The 19081-nt window shown below is 40.6% G+C and overlaps 3 protein-coding genes across 9 annotated transcripts in view; 2 read left to right on the forward strand and 1 right to left on the reverse strand.

The window, feature by feature from the left end:
• LOC115293970 (olfactory receptor 2B11-like) overlaps positions 1 to 335 on the forward strand; it is a 7877-nt gene extending 7542 nt beyond the window's left edge. The window contains exon 2 of the mRNA XM_029941679.1: positions 302 to 335. Coding sequence (XP_029797539.1) covers positions 302 to 335 — 34 coding nt within the window. The remainder of the gene's footprint in view (positions 1 to 301) is intronic.
• A 3551-nt stretch (positions 336 to 3886) lies between these two features.
• Positions 3887 to 9941, forward strand: LOC115294036 (olfactory receptor 2H2-like). The gene is made up of 2 exons (XM_029941737.1): positions 3887 to 3900; positions 8981 to 9941. Exons 1-2 carry the CDS (start codon positions 3887 to 3889, stop codon positions 9939 to 9941), a joined length of 975 nt encoding a protein of 324 aa, XP_029797597.1.
• Positions 9942 to 18214: 8273 nt separating this feature from the next.
• NLRP3 (NLR family pyrin domain containing 3) overlaps positions 18215 to 19081 on the reverse strand; it is a 61348-nt gene continuing 60481 nt past the window's right edge. For all 7 annotated transcript variants that reach the window (XM_029941478.1, XM_029941481.1, XM_029941479.1 and 4 more), the window contains one exon: positions 18215 to 18857. In XM_029941478.1, coding sequence (XP_029797338.1) covers positions 18758 to 18857 — 100 coding nt within the window. In that variant the 3' untranslated portion in view covers positions 18215 to 18757. The remainder of the gene's footprint in view (positions 18858 to 19081) is intronic.

Below are 19081 nucleotides of genomic sequence, written 5' to 3' on the forward strand. Positions count from 1 at the left end.
TTTTCTTAGTGTTTGTTCCGCCCCGGAGAATGTGGATTCTGTGACGGTAAAGACGTTTTTGTTTTGTCCCCTGCTGCATTAGCACAGTGGCCAGCATATGCAAATTCTTGTCACATAAACGAATGAGTTGAGAGTCTGGCCAGTCATGTTCCAGTGGCAGCATTGAAGACACACTGATGATTATGCCTCAGTTCGTTGCTTTCTTATTTGTGAAACATGCTGGAAATAATAGGCACTTCACAGGCTAATTCTGATTCCTGCACTTAGCACAGGACTTCTGTGTTGTACCCAATACAAGCAGGAAAGGTCAAAATCGTGAAGCCCATGGAAACTAAAAAAAAAAGAAGGATACCAGTTATCCAGTGTCTCCTGTATTGCTGCTCAGGGCTAGCTTTACAAACATCATTTTAAATATCCTTCAAGAATATGTATTTTGCATTTGCCTTTTACACAGTAAGGGAGTATGATTTAGAGAGATCGCATTCTTCAAGACTGCACGGCAAATAAGAGACTTACTGGGGATGTGTCCATTGCTCCTACTGAGCAAATTTTCTCAAAGGGGACTGTGGTCTCCTTGCCTCAGAGTCACTGAAAGTTCTCATTTAAAATGTTGCTCCTCAGTCAATGCCAGAGCAGCAGACCCAACCAAAGATGAACATGACACACTGCTGGGTTAGGAGTCTTCCCGACTGTGGGGATGCACTGTGTGGTCTCTTGAAGCTCCCAGCAGAAAGAGTAAATAGGGCAAAGACAATGCAGGGAATAAACGGCATAGGACCTGCATAGACAAGTGTGGCCAATGCCAGTGAAGGGTAGCCTTCATAATATGTCAAGGTTGGACATAAAGGAGAGGCAGAGAAAGAACTAACAACATCTTTGCTAATGCATTTCATATAACTGCCTGAATCTCCATGAATATAAATCATTGTCACCCTCTCCCATACACAGTGCTGGCCACCCCACTGGTGTTGGTCACCCACCGTATCAGGGAAAGACAACGGCCTGAAGCAGTCTTTATCCTGTTGGGAAAACATTACAGTTGTTAGGTACTACGTCACATCCAATTTTTAAAAAGTATGATAAAAGACTATGATAAAAATAATCTATCAGGAAGAAAATGTCAAGGACTTAGTCTTGAAGCAAAAACATGTAGTGGGATAGCTGATACAGACCTCTTTAGCTAACAGCAGTACCTAAAAACAGCAGTCTCACTAAGTGATGAATCACCAAATTCCACTCCTGAAGCCAGCATTGCTCTGTACAACCAACTTGAATTTATTTATTTTTTATATAGTTTATTACCAAGTTGGTTTCCATATAACGCCCAGTGCTCTTCCCCACAAGTGCCCTCCTCCATGACCATCACCTCCCTTCCCCTTTCCCCCTCCGCCTTCAGCCCTCAGGTTGTTTTCAGTATTCAAATGTCTCTCAAAAAAAAAAAAAAAAAGAAATCCTAAAGAAAAAGAATCAGCAATGTTACTGAAGTACAATTTTATACAATATAATTAGTTTATTTAAAATGTAGAGTTCAAATAAATATAGATTTCAGTAAACAAAATTATAATTCAATGACTTTTTTACTGTCACAGAGTTCTAAATTCATTACCACAATTTCAATTTTCCTTAACGAACCTCCACCCTAAAACCACCATGCCATCACACACACTCAGCCCTAGGCGACCATCCACTTCCTGTCTCTAAAGATTTCTTTAGGACATTTCTCTGAAATATTTTCATGTGTGCCTCTCATTCTCTCTGATTTCTCATGCCCCTAGGGCTTCCCACTAAGGCTGAAGCATCCACTGATTCAGTGGTATACAGAAACCATTCTTAGCCCTGATCATTATTTTTAAACTCTTACATGGAGTTCATGATTATTTGTGGGCCAGGGGTGTAGGTGGACTCCACTGTGTGGTTCTGAGGCTGACATCTGCAGGGTCTCTCCCTCGGCTCCATTCCACTGGCCATATATTTCCCACAGAATCAGGTTCAGGGGCCCTACTTGTTGTGGCATTCCACAAAATCTTCTAGTAACAGGACACCTGTTCAAACTTCTCAAACCCAAGACTCCAAAAGCAGAAAACAAAGCACAGCCAGAAATGACGACTTTCCATCACTTCCTCTCCCACATGTCAGGAGTCTTCATACATTATCATGCTCTTCCTCATTACTTTTATTACCTTCAAGCAGTTTTTGTTCTTTATAGTTTTTAGTTTTACTTAGGTAATGTTTACACCCAATGTGGGGCTTCAACTCACAGCCCCAAGATCAAGAGTCACACATTCTACTGACTGAGCCAGCTAGGCACCCTAGTTTTTGTCTTTCTTACTTTGTCTTCTTGGGTCCCCAAATATAGTTTCCTTACAGCTAGGGTTTCTTTAGGGTCCTGACAATTGTGAGCAGGAGAGGAGTTTTTCATAGCACTCCGGACTGCATATCTTTCCACAACCAAATGAATGAGGCAAAGATGTGTACAAAGTAACTATAAACTGTAACTCTGGTGACTTCCAGGCCCTCTTGTAGAGACCAAAGAACTAGTAGCACAAAAGGTTCTATAATTTATGTTCAATATCCAGCTATGTTCTCATCTTAGGCATTTGGCATCATTGTTATTAGTAATCTACTTAACAAGGCAGCCATAATGAAATCTAAGATGGCATTGGGCAGACGCAGGAAATCCTCTCATCCAAGGCAAGAATATTCAAAAAGAGGAAACTGAGTATCTAACAGGCCAAGTGATATTCTCAATTGCTAACTGACCTGAGGTAAAAACTTATAAAATATTTTTATCCTTTTAAAAGCACTATGTTGCCCCACTAGCAAAAGGTGGTTTTTGATTATTATACTTATTTTGTCTTCGTGCTGCTAAGTAGAAGAACATGAAAACCCAAGTATTGATTTGCTTGCCTTGATGATTTCAAGCCTAAAATTTCTCTCCACTTTTAGGAGAAACAACTAAGTAGCTGATTAATTTATAGATAGATAGATAGATAGATAGATAGATAGATAAATAGATAGATAGATACTTCAGATTGTATGTGACTTTATGACCACGCATAAAACCGTGACAATGACTACTACAGGGACAGAAATCATATGCAATTTATTATGATGAATTTTCTTCTATAAGCACATATAAAATTTAGAATAAATAGAATATGGGACACCTAGGAGGCTGTCAGTTAAGCATCCAACTCTTGGTTGAGACCTAGGTCATGATCTCACAGTTTGTGGGATCAAGTCCCATGCTGAGTTCTGCACTGACAGTGCAGAGGTTGTTTGGGGTACCCTCTCTCCCTCTCTCTCTGCCCACCCGCACTTTGTGTCTCTCAAAAATAAACCAATAAACACTTAAAATAAAAGGTAACATTTAAAAAACTTTTCCCCTGGATCTCAAAGTTTGCTCTGAGCATCTTTGTCTTTTGTCCATGAGGAAGAAAACACTGCATTCTGAATCCAAACAGTTGAGTATTGAAAAAAATGAGCCTGGGAACCATACCGAGGAGAAGGCTCCAAAGACCGATAGGATTTATTGAGGCTTCTATTGACCAAATTGGCTTATGAACAAAAGAAGTCTGGCTTAAGCAGCATGAAAGACAGAGGGAAATCCTTCGTGGTGTGCCCTCAGGGGTCCGCCCGCTCTAATGACTCAGAGCAGGCACACATAAGTACTGAGGTGGCTGAGAACTCCCCATAGAAGACATTCAGATGGAGGGCTAATTTCCAACTGGGACGAGGTCCCAGTGGCTTATCATCTCAGCAGACTGAGTCTTTCTGAGGTAGGCAGGACAGTTCCAGGGTACTGGTGGCTGTGATCTCTCCATGATTCTGTGCACCAAGATGTTAATAAAAGCAGGTCTCTAATTCTAGCCCCTTTTCAACAACTATGGTGTTCTGGAGGTAAGTCATTTACTCCACCATTCAAGCCATGACCAAGCCTGGACTGAAATACCATACCATGAAATCCTAAGAAGGCAGTGGGAACAAAACAGATGCCTTTGGGAATGGCTATGAGGGGGAAAGGAACATATTCCAAGCACATACTCAGAAGGGATTGTGATTAGTGTGTGTTTCCCCTAGTTAACGGTTCTCTGGATATTCAGAAACTTCAGAAATCCACATCTGCAGCTAAGGACAGAGTACTTTGGTATTTGCATGGAGTTTCCAATGCCAGGCACTTGCCACAATAGGTCAACGTTAGGCTTAGCCATTTGTAAGAGACTATAGATAACTGTCACATAAGAATGAAAATGGGCATGAAGTTAGATGAATAAAAGTTAAAAAGATGCATTTACTTTATCATTAATAGCTAATATCATTTTATAATAAACTAAATTAATACATAATGATTTTAAATATTAATAACAAAAACTCGGGCAGGAATGCATTGGTGATACAAACTGAAGATTGTTGGCAGGTCAAGAATTTAGATGCAGATGGTGAGAGAAATGTTACCTACGTTAAACCATTAGCAGCCAAAAGAATATTTTCCTAAATTCAAAGTAGCTTATGTAAAACTAATTCTGTAAAACCTCGCAGGTGGCAGACACCATGATGTCCTGATCATCAGTGTTGCTGGAGGCAATGGGGGGAAGGTGGAACGTTGCACATGCATGTGGACGGGCTGAATGAAGTCAGCAATGCCACAGCTGGGGAATTGTCAGAGTTAGAGAACAACCAAAGGTCTCTGTGCAGGGTGCAATGGGGACTTTGTTTTATCATGAGTCCATAACATCCAACACAGAAACACTTCTTAATCCCCCAGAATGTGCACAAAGTCCAGGTGAGACATTGCTCTTTCCTCAGTGGGCACTCATTTTGTTGTTACTCTGCCGTTTTAGATTTGCCTGACTCTCCCAAATGTATGCCTAGATTCTCCAATGTCTGTCATCTGTAACCAGAAGTTTCTCTAGTTTAGGCTCTGACTGGGGTTTTACATGAATTATCAAGACTGGACAGGGAAGACAGATGGGTCAGGAAAGGGAAGTGTAGGGACCAGTTTCCTGAGTGAGAACCACAGAGCCATTGCCTTGGGTATTGGCAGAGTTCAGTCCAGAGCACAGCCTGTGAGACCACGCGGTGTTGGCTGCATAGGAAGGACTTGCAATGACTGGAGAGAGGTGTCCGTAGCCAACTCTAACCCAGCTCGCACAAACTTCAGCAGCACAAATCCCAATAGTGATAATTTCTCATACCAGGGGAGATTGTCACACAAGATTCCAGAACACGAAAGGAAGTGACATAGTCAGCATGTTCTTATCAGCAGTTTGAAAATGTCTCTGAGACACTTGAAATTCAATCAAACAAGAAGTTGAGACATGAATACATGTATTATTAGGGGAACAAACACAGCCAGCTTGGCCCAGAGGGCCAAGTGAGAGAGATATGTCTACTAAATTAATATGCTTTTATCAATTAGTCTAGGCTTTTCCAGACGTGGAAAGAGAGCTGCTAGGTGACTGCTGCTAGCCTCTGTCACAACTTCAAATAGGAGAACACTGAGCATGCACTGTCATGAAATACATCATTAGTTCTCAAAAGTATGGTGGTTTCATCAAAGATCAATGGAAATACCACTCAATGACATAGTAGAAGTCAAATTCTGCTCTTTAGGAAAAAGGCAGATGTGACTCAAGATGAGTACAAAAGTGGACTCGTTTAGGTTTTTTTCTTCCATAAAGAAAACATAACTTAAGCAGAAACAAAAGGTTAGCCTTGATTCTAAAGAATAGGGTAGAAGAATCAAATAATGCTAGTGGCAAAAGAATAACAAAAGTAGGTGGGTTCTTTTGTCCAGTTTATTAAGATATAATTGATATACATCACTGAATAAATTTAACTGTACAGCTTAATGGTTTGGCTTACCTATATTATGAAATCATTACACCCCTTACTCATGGAGATACAATAAAAATTTAAAAAAAGAAAAAAATTTGTTCTCCATGTGATGAGATCTCTTCAGATCTACTCTCTTAGCAAAGTTCATATGCATCATACAGCAGTGTAATCTATAGACATCATTTATATATCACATCCCTTATTTACTTATTTTATAACCGGAAGTGAGTGACTTTTGACCACCTTCTTGCAGTTCACCTTATCCCCTACCACAATTATGTGGTAATTACAAAACTGATCTCTTCCCACTCACCACCGATTTTATTTTTAATTCATTCTGAAACAGAGAATGCCATAGAAATCTGAATGTCAAAATTAGGCTGCTTTTTTGAGTGTACTATGCACAAAATTATTTTGAGTTCTACTTGTCATTTACATGGGGGTGTGACAATAATGCTCAAGAACTAATTATTTTAATATAATTTATTGTCAAAAAGTTTCCTTACAACACCCAGTGCTCATCCCAACAAGGGTCCTCCCCAATGCTCATCACCCTCTTTCCCCTCGCCCCCATTCCCCATCAACCCTCAGTTTGTTTTCTGTATTTGAGTCTCTATGGTTTGACTCCCTCTCTGTTTTTATCTTATTTTGCCTTCCCATCCCCTATGTCCATGTTTTGTTTTTTAAATTCTCCATAGGAGTGAAATCATATGCTATCTGACTTCCTCTGACTTATTTTGTTTAGCATAATACACTCTAGTTCCATCCATGTTGTTGCAGATGGCAAGATTCCATTCTTTGTGATCGCCAAGTAATATTTCATTGTATAAATATGCCACATCTTCTTTATCCATTCATCAGTCAGTGGACATTTGGGCCCTTTCCATACTCTTGATATTGTTGACAGTGCTGCTATCAACATTGGGGTGCATGTGCCCTTTTGAATCAGCATCTATTCATTCCTAGGATAAATATCTAGTAGTGCAATTGCTGGGTCTCGGGGTAAATCTATTTTTAACTTGGGGAGGAACCTCTGTAGAGTTTTCCAGAGGGGCTGCACCAGTTTGCATTCTCACCAACACTGCAAAACGTTTCCCTTTCTCCACATCCTTGCCAACATTATTATTTCCTGAGTTGTTAATGTTACCCATTCTGACAGGGATGAGGTGGTACCTCACGTGGTTTTGATTTGTCTTTCCCGGATGGTGAGTGATGTTGAGCACCTTTTCATGTGTCTGTTACCTATCTGTATGTATTCTTTGGAAAAGTGTCTATTCATGTCTTTAGTCCATTTCTTCACTGGACTATTTGTTTTGTAGGTGTTGAGTTTAATAAATTCTTAATAGATTATGGATAGTCAAACTTTATCCAATAGTTCATTTGCAAATATCTTTTATCATTCCATTGGTTGCCTTTTAGTTTGTTGATTGTTTCTTTAACTGTATTGCAGTAATATTTAGAATGATCAAGATATGGAAGAAACCCAAGTGTCCATGATAAGTGAATGAATAAGGAAATGTCATACTTACACAATGGAATATTATCCAGTCATTTTTAAAAGGCTGGGATAGTGCCATTTGTAACAACACGGATGGACCTACAGTGTTTTATGCTAAGTGAAATAAGTCAGAATGAGAAAGACAAATACCAATGATTTCACTCACGTGTGGAATCTAAATAAAAAAATGGAAAATAAACAAACAAAAAGCAGAATCAGGTCTATAAGAACACAGAACAAACTGATGACTGCTAGAAGGGAAGAGGGAGAAAAGACAGGTAAAATGGGTAAAAGGGAGTGGAAAATACAGACTTCCAGTTATGGAATGAAGACGCCAGGGACCTATAAGGCACAGCAGAAGGAATATATTCCTTGATACTGTAATAGTGATATACGGAGAGACTGTGGCTCCAGTTGTTCTGAGTACTGCATAATGTGTAAACCTGTTGAATTACTATGTCGTACACCTAAAACGAATGTGACTATACTCAACACTGTCAACAAGACTCGACACTTTTAAGAAGCGTTTATCATTAACAGATATTAAATTTTGTCAAGTACTTATTCCACATGTACTGAAATGATCATATAATATTTTTCTTTTATTGTATTAATGTGATGTATTGCATTGATTGAGTTGCATATATTGACTCATCCTTGCATCCCAAGGGTAAGTCCTACATTGATCGTGGGCATGTTTTGATGATTTTAATATGCTGCTAAGTTCAGTGTGCCAGCATTTTACTGAAAATGTTTGCATCTATATTCAAAAGGGATACTGGTGGTGAGCATAGCTGCCTTCCAAAAGGGATACTGGTCTGTGATTTTCTTTTCTCTCATTTTCTTATCTGGATTTTAAGGTAATACTGCCCTTTTTAAATGAGTTAGTCAGCATTTCTTCCTCTGATTTTTTTGGTAAAGTTTGAGAAGGATTGATATTATTTCTTTTATAAATTTCTGGTAAAATTCACCAAAGAAGACATCTGGCCCTAGGCTTTTCTTTGTTGGGAGATTTTTTATTACTGATTCAATCTCTATACTAGTAGTTAATCTCTTCGGATGTTCTGTGTCCTCCTTATCAGTTTTGGTAGCTTGTGTGTTTCTCAAATCCTTCTCCATTGTGTTTAGGCTGTCCTGTTTGTTGGCATAAGTTGTTCGTAGTGGCAAAGGTTAGTTTTATTATTTTAAATTTATGTATTTATTTTGAGAGAGAGAGCATGGGCAGGGGACAGGCAGATGGAGAGAGAGAGAGAGAGAGAGAGAGGAAGAATTCCAATCAGGCTCTATGCTCAGTGCAGAGCTTAACACAGGGCTCCATCTCATGAAACTGAGATCAGAGCCTAAGCCAAAATCAAGAGGAGACACTTAACCAACTGAACCACTCAGGTGTACTGGCAAGGGTTAGTTTTTAAATGATTACCTACTACAGTCTCATGTTCTAGGAGCATCATAGAACATGCTAGAATCATCCAAGTTTGAAGAAATTAATGGATGAAAATGTCCAAAAAGGGACAGAGACGAAAGAAAGGTCAGTAACCATTTAGAGAAAATATAAATAGAGAAAGGGGAAATTTTCTAAAATCAAAAATCTCTTTTCTCCACCTCTTTTAGGTGGTGTTCTAACTGATGTGTTGCTCGTTTTAGATCTAGGTGGGCGCTGGATAGACATGCCAATGGCACCGTTCCAGACGGCTTCATCCTCCTGGGCTTCTCAGATAATCCCAGGCTAGAAAGGACCCTATTTGTGGTGGTGTCTGTCTTTTACACCGTCACCCTAGCGGGCAACACCACCATCATACTCCTGTCTCACCTGGACCCCCACCTCCACACCCCCATGTACTTCTTCCTCACCCACCTCTCTGCCCTGGACCTCTGCTTTACCACCAGCTGCATCCCTCAGATGCTGGTCAATTTCTGGAGCTCTGACAAGACCATCAGCTATCTAGGTTGTGCTGTCCAGCTCTACATCTTCCTGGGACTCGGGGCCTCAGAATGTGTTCTGCTGCTGGTCATGGCCTTCGACCGCTATGTGGCTGTATGCCGACCCCTGCACTATGCAGTCATCATGCGCCCACCCCTGTGTCACAGGCTGGCATTCCTGGTTTGGGCAAGTGGGGTTTTTGGCACATTGGTGCAGTCTCCATCCACCATGAAACTCCCCTTTTGCCGTCACCACCAGGTTGATGACTTTGTCTGTGAGGTCCCTGCACTGATCCGCCTGGCCTGTGGAGACACACGGGTCAATGAGCTCCAGATCTCAGTGATAGGTGCCGTCTTCCTGATGGGGCCCCTCCTGCTCATCCTGGTCTCCTATGGCCGTATCGCACAGGCGGTGCTGGCCATCCAGTCCCAGGATGGAAGGACCAAGGCCTTCCGCACCTGCTCCTCCCACCTGGCTGTCGTGTTTCTCTTCTACTGCAGTGTCACGGCTGTCTACATCCGACCCCGGAGTCATTTTTCCCAGAAGGGAGGAAAGTTCCTAACTCTGTTCTACACTGTGGTGACCCCCACTCTCAACCCACTCATCTACACTTTGAGGAACAAGGACATGAAGGGAGCTTTCAGGAGACTCCTAGGCAAAGACAGAATGACCACTGAACAGTGAAGAGGGGCTCAGTCTCCAGGAAAAGTCAGCTTTTTCCAGTTCGTTTGCTGGTTTGCATTCATGAGGATTCTCAACCAGCTCTAATGGAGGGAGGGGCCAATTGCCTGTCTCACACAGACAATGGTCTAATAAAAAGTAAATGTGACGCAGCTGGTAATATTTTCAACTTGAATGCAGAAGAGACATTGCTCCCAATCAGACTACCATCAGGAAGTAGACACCTTTTCCATTATTGAAAAAGTGCATAAGGAGTGCCTGGAGGCTGTCGGTTGAGCCTCCAACTTTGGCCCAGGTCATGATCTTACACTTTGCGAGTTCTAGGTCTGTGTTGGGCTCTGTGCTGACTGCTCAGAGCCTAGAGCCTGCATCAGATTCTATGTCAACCTCTCTCTGCTCCTATGTGGCTCATTTACTCCCCCTCCCACCTCTCTCTCTCAAAAATGAATAAATTTTTTAAAAATTTTAGTAAAAATTAAAAAGAGAGTATTTGTTACAAGAAATCATTATCTAATAGATATCAAAGGCGACCAAGAGCAAAAAGGAGCAGCCGCTAGTGCTGGAGGGGCACAAGGAAAGATCAGGAGTGCTGCAAACTGATGGCCTGGAGAAGAGGCTCCTGGGAGCATCAATCTTCAGACACCCTCCTTCTGAGTTAGGAGCATTTCTGGCTGGGCTCATGTCATTGAGGAAATGCTGGTTTTGCTCACCACCCAATGGAGAATCTTGATTCAACCACTTTTACCTAATCTACTACCCCTGCAGATTCAATGAACAAGAAAGAAGCCAAAGAAGGACAGAGCAAGTCTCCTTCCCAACATCAGCCTGCAGCCTACCTGCCTGGTCCATCCCATATGCATGAGGCCTAATAGAAATGAGCAAGAGAGGCAGAAATATGGCATGCACACTTCCAGCACCAGCCTCACAATGGGGCTGATTGATTCTCATGTGGATTCAAAGCTGTAAGACTCTGGCTTCACAACTGGTGCATCTCATAATTCTGGACTCTACAAGAGGAATCCAGAATACAAATCTAATCAAGAGGAAGACACACTGGGGCCTTCTATATTATCCTCACTGTCATTCCCACTCATCACTTTCTGTGAAGCAAGAACTCCATGTCTGACCAGAATAATGACAAGAAGCAAGTATATGAGTTTTCATTCATGAAATACCTGAAGAAAACGATAACCTCTGAACCGTTACAACCTTATTACTAATGTATCTTCACTGGGCCTGGTACACTGGGTTTGTTTTAAATGAAACATTGTATTTTGAGATAATTATAGATGCATATGCAGCTGTAAGAATTAATCAAGATAGCCCATAAACCGTTTACCCACTGCCCCCACAATGGTAACATCTTTCAAAACCCTAATGCAACATACCAACAAGCACACTGACATTGATACGCACAAGATACAGAGTGCTTCCATTCCCACGGGGATCCTTCACCTGCCACACCTGCTTCTCCCACAGCCCATCACCCCTCTTAAATCTTGGCATCAATCTATCTATTCTGTGTTTCCACATTTTGGTCAGTTCAAGAAGTTTATACAAATAGAATTATATAGAGAGTCATATTTCAGGATTCGCACTTCCCATTCAGCATAATTCTCTGGAATTCATCTAGGTTGTTGTGTGTATCAATAGTTTTTTTTTTCCTTTCATTGTCAAATAGTTATACCAGAGTATTCATGTACCAGTTCATCAACTCATTCACCACTGGAAGTTTCTGAGCTGTCTCCAAGTTTAGGCCTATAAGAATAAAGCTCCTATGAACCTTTATGACAGGCTTTTTTGTGACCACTAGAATTGTGTCTCTCTGGGATCAATGCCTAAGAGTGCATCGCTGAGTTATTCAGAAGACATCTGTCTAATTTTGTAAGAAATTACCATAAGCTTTCCAGGACAAGAACACAACATACCAGTCCCACCAGCAACATATGAGTAGTAGAGGTTATCTGTAGCCCTGCAAGCATTTGGTATTGTCACTAATTTTTTTTTTCAATTTTACCCATTCTTATAGGTGTTTAATGATGCTCACTGTGATTTTAATTTTAAAGTCTCTTATGACTATCAATGATGAGCTCTTTTCATCTTTCCTCAGTGTATCTTGTTTGCCTGTTTTCTACTTGTTTTCTGTTTTTGAATTTGAGATTTCCCTATATATCCTACATAATAGTTTTTTTTGCCAGACATGTGGTTTGGAAATACTGCCCCCCCCCAAAGTATGTACTTTTGACAGGGGTGTGGGGGGAGAGGGGAAAATGGGTGCTGGGCACTGAGGAGGGTTTTGTTGGGATGGGCACTGGGTGTTGTATGTAAGCAATGAACCAAAGGATTCTACTCCAAAAATCAAAAGCACATTCTATACACTGTATGTTAGTTAATTTAACAACAAATTATATTTTAAAATAATAATAATAAATTAATAGAACCAAGGAAGTTAAGAACACTTTAATCTTATTTTGGAGTAGGAGGATAAGCCTCCTGCCCATGCATCACTGATGAAGTGCCTTAAGGAATGTAAATCTCTCCTCATAGAATTCTTCAGGCTCATCTTCCACTTGTAGCCAGACTATTATTGAGGAATCCCTCCCTTGTAATGACTTGATTGTTTCCTTTTATTTACTACTGTCCTGATAAAAATTACCTTTTCCAGAGCATGTCTTTACTTCAAAAATCTTGAACTATGTAACCATTAAAGAAATGATGTAATCACCTATGGTATATAAGACCCTGGCCATCTAAGTAAAACGTGGCTTTTCCCCCTCCCCCCTCCAAAAAAAAAGAACACTTTAATCTTATTTTGGAGTAGGAAATTTCACTATGAAATACTTACTTATTTGCTTATTAATAATAATAAACCAGTAGTAGCCCAGAGCCTAGAGTCTCGATTAAAATCTCTAAACAGCATTTTACCCTAAAAAGAAACCAAGAATTGTGAATCTTAGGTTGATTCCCATTAATCCTTGGAGCATAACAGAGGTATTCACAACCACTCCCAGCAGCAAAAACTATATAATGAACAAACTAAGAAGAAAAAATAAGACATAAAAGAATGAGAAAGATAAAAAACTGTTATTATTTGAAGGGATTATTTTATATAGAAAAATAAGTAGATCCACTAGGTGGAGCCACTAGACACAGCACTAGAACATGAAGCTGTCTCAATCTAATTGACTATACATAAAAAGTAAATATTTAAACCATACCATACTAACCTAAATAGCTATACATATCACTTTCACAATCCAACAATGACATTACCAAATCAACCATCTGAGCTGAAGCCAGGAGTAGAGGTGTGGTATATGGGAAAGATCTATGAAAGACCTTCTTCTCTTCTTCTCTGATGGTTTGGACCCCTGTGAATTGCACAGGAGACCAACAACATTTTTGTGAATGTTTCATCCGCAAAAACACTGACAGCTTGGAAGCTTAAGAAGACAGATCCTCAATTCCATGATGGAATGCTGTCCGTGTAAAATTCTACAGGCAGGAAAAGGGTCAACCAAGCTATGTATTTGGAAATATACATTAACCTTCAAGAAAAGGAAGAATGATCCCAAAGCTGGTCCAGAGTTGGACAAGGCTTCCACGGCCATCAGGTCCGAAGGTACAGCCCCAGGCATGGCATTGTGCCTTCCTCAGTCCCGGGGATCAGGCAAGGAGGGCACAGCACAGCCACAGAGGATTATTCTCAAGCCTTAGAATCTAATGAAATCTGCCATCAGGTCGCATATTGCTTGGGACCAATGACTCCTATTTCAGTTTTTATTCTTCTCCCCTGGAATGGGAACATCGATCTTACACCTGCCCCACCACTGTATTTGGGAAGCACATGGTATGATATCTGACTTTACACATTCACAGCTGGAAAGGATGTATCATCCCTCACATCTCACCCAAATCTGATTCAGATGGTATTTGTATGAAATTGGATATTGGAATGGGTTAGGACTTTGGCGAACATTGGGAGACAATAAATATATTTTACATGTGAAACGAACATGAATTTGGGTAGAGGGTACATTTATGAGTTGGAATTGTGTTTCCCAGAATTCATACACCTCAGAATATGACCTCATTTGAAAAAGCATCGTTGCAGTTTTATCTAATTAAGATGAGTACATATTGGGTAGGGTGGACCTCCTTCATTCCTACAAACATTTCTTCAAAGTCTGGTCACTAAGAAAGGTCCACTGAATCCCAGTGATAGCCTCAATTCTGGGAGCGAATGGTGCCATTTTAACCCGACTATACATTTTGCTGTTAATGGGCTATCTTCCTTTACTAAGGCTGCCACAGGCTGTGGTTTACATGATACAAATGTATCTCCTCAGAGTTGTGGAGGCAGGACTAGGTCAGCAGAGGTGCTTCCTCCAAAGGCCAACGAGGGAGAACCATTCGACGCCTCGCTGCTATGTCCTGCTGGTCTGCTGGAAATCCTTGGTATCACACAGCTTCTAGAACTCTGCCTTCGCAAGGTGCTTTCCCCATGTGCATGTCTGCGTCCAAATTCCCCTCCTTTATATCAGGCCACATCAGGTATAAATAAGGACTCATCCAGTCCAGCATATTTCCACCTTTACTAATTACATCTACAATGGCCCTATTTCCAAAAAAGTGCTCTGAAGTACCAGGGGTGAGGATTTTCACATATGAATTGGAACGGCCTGGGTGGGGTGAGGAGACACAATATAATCCATAGCAAAAGGAAAGTGAATACCAGGGAAACCTAGTAAATTGTCCCCTACAGCTAAGTCCAGAGCTCGCACCCACCAAGGTCTTCTGAGTGTACAATGTCATCGCAGAAAGGCAGTGGGAGTCTTCTGCATGGCCCCCACCCCGTGGTCAAAGGGAGCTCCCAGGTCACCAGCTTTGTGGAGCCTGGGGCAGGTCTGCAAGTGCCCTACGCATTGTCACAGGAGCCGCCAGGCTGAAAGGCGGAGAGAGATTAGTGGTCCACTGATGGGTCACATTGTATCTGTGCAGCCGGTGAGCACAGTGACGGCTGGAGGAAATTGTGGACCCCAGCCCAGCACAGGATGGCTTAGCTGGGGCTGAAATGTTAGCTTTCCAACAATACTCAAAAGTTTTACTTTTTAATGTAATTTACTTTACCAACCTTTGCTTTATATTTTGTCATTTTGTCTATTCAAGAAACACATGAAGCTTATATCTCAGATATTTTGCTCTATTTTCTTCTACGTGGTTTATACATTTATTTTTTTTCTCCCCAAAGGAAACAATAGTATTATTGCTTTTATTATAATTCCATTGTTAGTTTGGTGATCTGTGTCAAATGTTTACATGTCATGCAATGCAATTTGTTGTCTTTTTTATCCAAGTTTATTTATTTATATATATAAAACATATAGAGTGTATAATGTGATGTTTTGAAAGGAGTATACATCGTGAAATGTCACCACAATCAAGCTCCTCAGCATGTCCATCATCAGTCACCCTTTTGTGTTGTTGTGGATGCGCATGCGAGATGAGAACCCTTAAGATCTACCTTCTTCTCATTGCCATGTAGTACCCCACGGCCCTTCGTAGGAAAGTGGATGGACCTCGAGGGTGTCATGCTGAGTGAAGTAAGCCAGGCAGAGAAGGACAGAAACCATATGTTTGCACTCATAGGTCTAGCAGGAAAACAAGAGAGACCTAATGGAGAACCAGGGGGAACGGAGGAGGGAGAGAGAGTTGGGGAGAGAGAGGGATACAGAACTTGAGAGACTATTGAAAGCTGAGAATGAACTGAGGGTTGGGGGGGAGGGGGGAGAGGGGAAGACAGGTGGTGGTGATGGTGGAGGGCACTTAAGGGGAAGAGCACTGGGTGTTGTATGGAAAACAACTTGACAATAAAATATTATGGGAAAAAAATAAATAAATAAATACAAAAAAAAAAGATCTACCTTCTTAGCAAATTTCAAGAATACAATACAGTATTGTTTTTTTCTTTAAAGTTTAAATATTGTTATGATTTTATTTATTATTGAGGCAGAGAAACAGAGCCTGAGTGAGGGAGGGGCAGAGAGAGAGGGAGACACAGAATCTGAAGCAGCTCCAGGCTCTGAGCTGTCAGCACAGAGCCCGATGTGGGGCTCAAACCCACAGACCGTGAGATCATGACCTGAGCCAAAGATGAATGCTTAATCCACTTAGCCACCCAGGCTTCCCTACAATACAGTATTGTTAACTATAGTCACATTACTGTACATTTAACTCTACTATCAAAATGCATCTTTACAGGAAACCATCAAAATCCTAGAGGAGAAAACAGGCAGCAGCCTCTTTGACTGAGGCTGCAGCAACTTCTTATTTGACGCATCTCCAGAGGCAGAGAAAATAAAAGCAAAATGAATTATTGGGACCTCATCTAGTTAAAAACAAAAAACAAAAAACAAAAAACCAAACACTTCTGCACAGTGAAGGAAACAATTAACAAAACTAACGTCAGCCTACAGAATGGGAGAAGATATTTGCAAATGCTATATCAGATAAAGGGTTAGTACTCAAAATCTGTAAAAACAAAAACAAAAACAAAACCACCTTACCAAACTCAACACCCTCCCCCACCCCCCACCAAATCATCTAGTTAAGAAATGAGTAGAAGACATGAATAATTTTTCCAATGAAGACATCTAGGTAGCTAACAGACACATGAAAATATGCTCTCAACATCACTCATCATCAGGAAAATACAAATCAAAACCACAATGATGGGAAGCCTGGGTGACTCTGTCTGTTGAGTGATTCCAGGTCAGGTCATGATCCCAGGGTCATGCAGTAAGGCCCACACTGAGCTCCACACTGAGTGCGGAACCTACTTGAGATTCTCTGTCTTTCCCTCTCCCTTCCTCCCTCCAGTTACTCTCAGTCTCTCAAAATGATAATAATAATAATAATAATAATAACAATAACAATAGTAATAGAACTCCCCTTTTTAGTAGAACTTCCTCACTTGGAGTTGATCTGGTGCTTCCTGATGCATGCTCAGCGAGAATTACACACGAGACAACAGTTCCTTGTCCAGCTATCTTATCCAAAAACAGACCTCCATTGCACCCACTGATCTTTTCATTAGGTGGTCAGGGTACTATCTAATTGCTGTTCTTTATAAGGTCATTATTTCTCTTTGCCAACTGTGGCATGATAACTTTCAGACTACACACATGTTTAAACTTCTCTTCAGAGGTTAGCTTGTGTTGCTGCTTCATACCTCATCCAGTCTTTATTATTATGGTTGAGAATTAATTTTTTTCCAATTGCATGCTGTTGATGCTTATATATTGATCTTCTATCTGGTAACTTTACTTATTCTTTACTTCTACTGGTGTGGAAAGACTCATAGATATTCCCAAATGAATAGATTGTGGGATTTGTATTTATTCAGATATTCCTCTGGTCATTGAGGAGTAAATTTTAAGTTCTTGGTGCCCAGAAGTTGTTTTTCCTCTTTCCAGCTTCACTGTGTTTTAATTACATGTTACCTTGTGTGTCCAGATGCTTGCAGCAGACAGTCTGTAATAGTTCACTTCGCCCAGATGCAAAAAAAACAAAAACCTAGACCACAGTTACTCACAAGTGCTGCTTCTAGACAAGCAAACAGTTTGCGACAGAATATAAATCACATAGTGCTTCCTTGATGGAGACGTCCCACCAAGGAAAAGTCAGCTCATCTAAAAAGCATGCTCAGTAAAGGGATTCCTGCATATTCCTGCGCATGCTACTTCATCAACACTCCACAGCCACACTGTGAGCAGCAGAGTCTGGACGGTTCATCTGACAGAGGAAGCAATGTTTTCATCCTCCACAATCCCATGTGGATCAAGAATCGCCCATGTGTAGAGAATCATTAATCAACATTTATTAATGATTTAATGCTATGCAAAGAATGGCAGATGAACTGCTCCTTTGATAAGTCCAAGATAAGCTCTTATAATTAAGGTAAAATGTATTTTCTACATAATACTTCTATTTATGATAATGGGCTCCATCTACTTTAAAACTGTCCTGTACATGATTTTCAACGTCCTGTCTTACCAGAGCTGAAGTTTCAACCATCAGAGTTAGGGCAAAGTGATTTTCCCCCCATGTATTACAACTGAAGCATTTGGTGAAGATATTTTTGAAATGCATAAAGCAACTTAACTTATCTATAAAGTTAAAAGATTTCTGGGCACCTTCTTTTAAAATTAAGAAAAAGAAACAATTTAAATCAACAAATACAAAAAGGTTTTATATTTTCTGACTTGTCAACGAGGTACAATAAACATGAATTATTTTATTAGAAAATATACCTGTTACAAAAATTTTAAATAAATAAGTTGCTGCCACAAAATTGCAACATAATATGGAGTTTACTTTTTGTTACCATCAGTTAAGGGAAAGAATGTAAGTGTGATGATATGGGTGAAAGTAAACAGAACAAAGAGAAGTGAGAAAAAGATATGAGGGAAAGGAGATTGAGAAAGTAAAAAAAAGAAAACAAAACACAGAAAACGTGTTTTCTTAAATGAGTTAGTTACATGAAGTCAGCAGGAGGAGCATATCCTTCAACTAAGCTTGTACGAAGAGAATGCCACCGTCTGGATGATTTCCTGGTCCCGTGTCTTCAAGCCAGGGTACAGGCGACGATCACAGTCTCAACACAAAGGCACAATCAGCAAGATTTCGCTGTCCCGCTCTGGACCAGAAGAATCGTGGAGTGATGGTCTTAACCCTGGGTGGAGGAGGGCTCCCTTCCACGTGTCCACATCGGATGGCAGGGAGCCAGAACGCTGGCATCTGCTAGCAAGCTTCTACTTCTACCAGGAAGGCTCAAAGACGATGGTCAATTCAGGCTTTTCTTCTTGAAGTACTTCTAATGCACATTTTGTATCATAATTGAAATACATTCCACACAACCTGTTAAAAGCAAATAGAGAGTTTTCAGTCACATGAGGCCTTACGCAACGCAATGAGTTTATGGGTCTTACTCTGCATGTGAAAGGAAGTCACTAGAGCATGTTGGCAGGAACGAGATGATCACTAATTTATGTTTTTTTAATGTTTGTTTGTTTTGAGAGAGAGAGAGCAAGCAAGCAGGGGAGGTACAGAGAGAGAGAGAGAGAGAGAGAGAGAGAGAGAGA

This window comes from Suricata suricatta, chromosome 6 (genome assembly GCF_006229205.1).
Source record: "Suricata suricatta isolate VVHF042 chromosome 6, meerkat_22Aug2017_6uvM2_HiC, whole genome shotgun sequence".
Classification (NCBI taxonomy): domain Eukaryota; kingdom Metazoa; phylum Chordata; class Mammalia; order Carnivora; family Herpestidae; genus Suricata; species Suricata suricatta.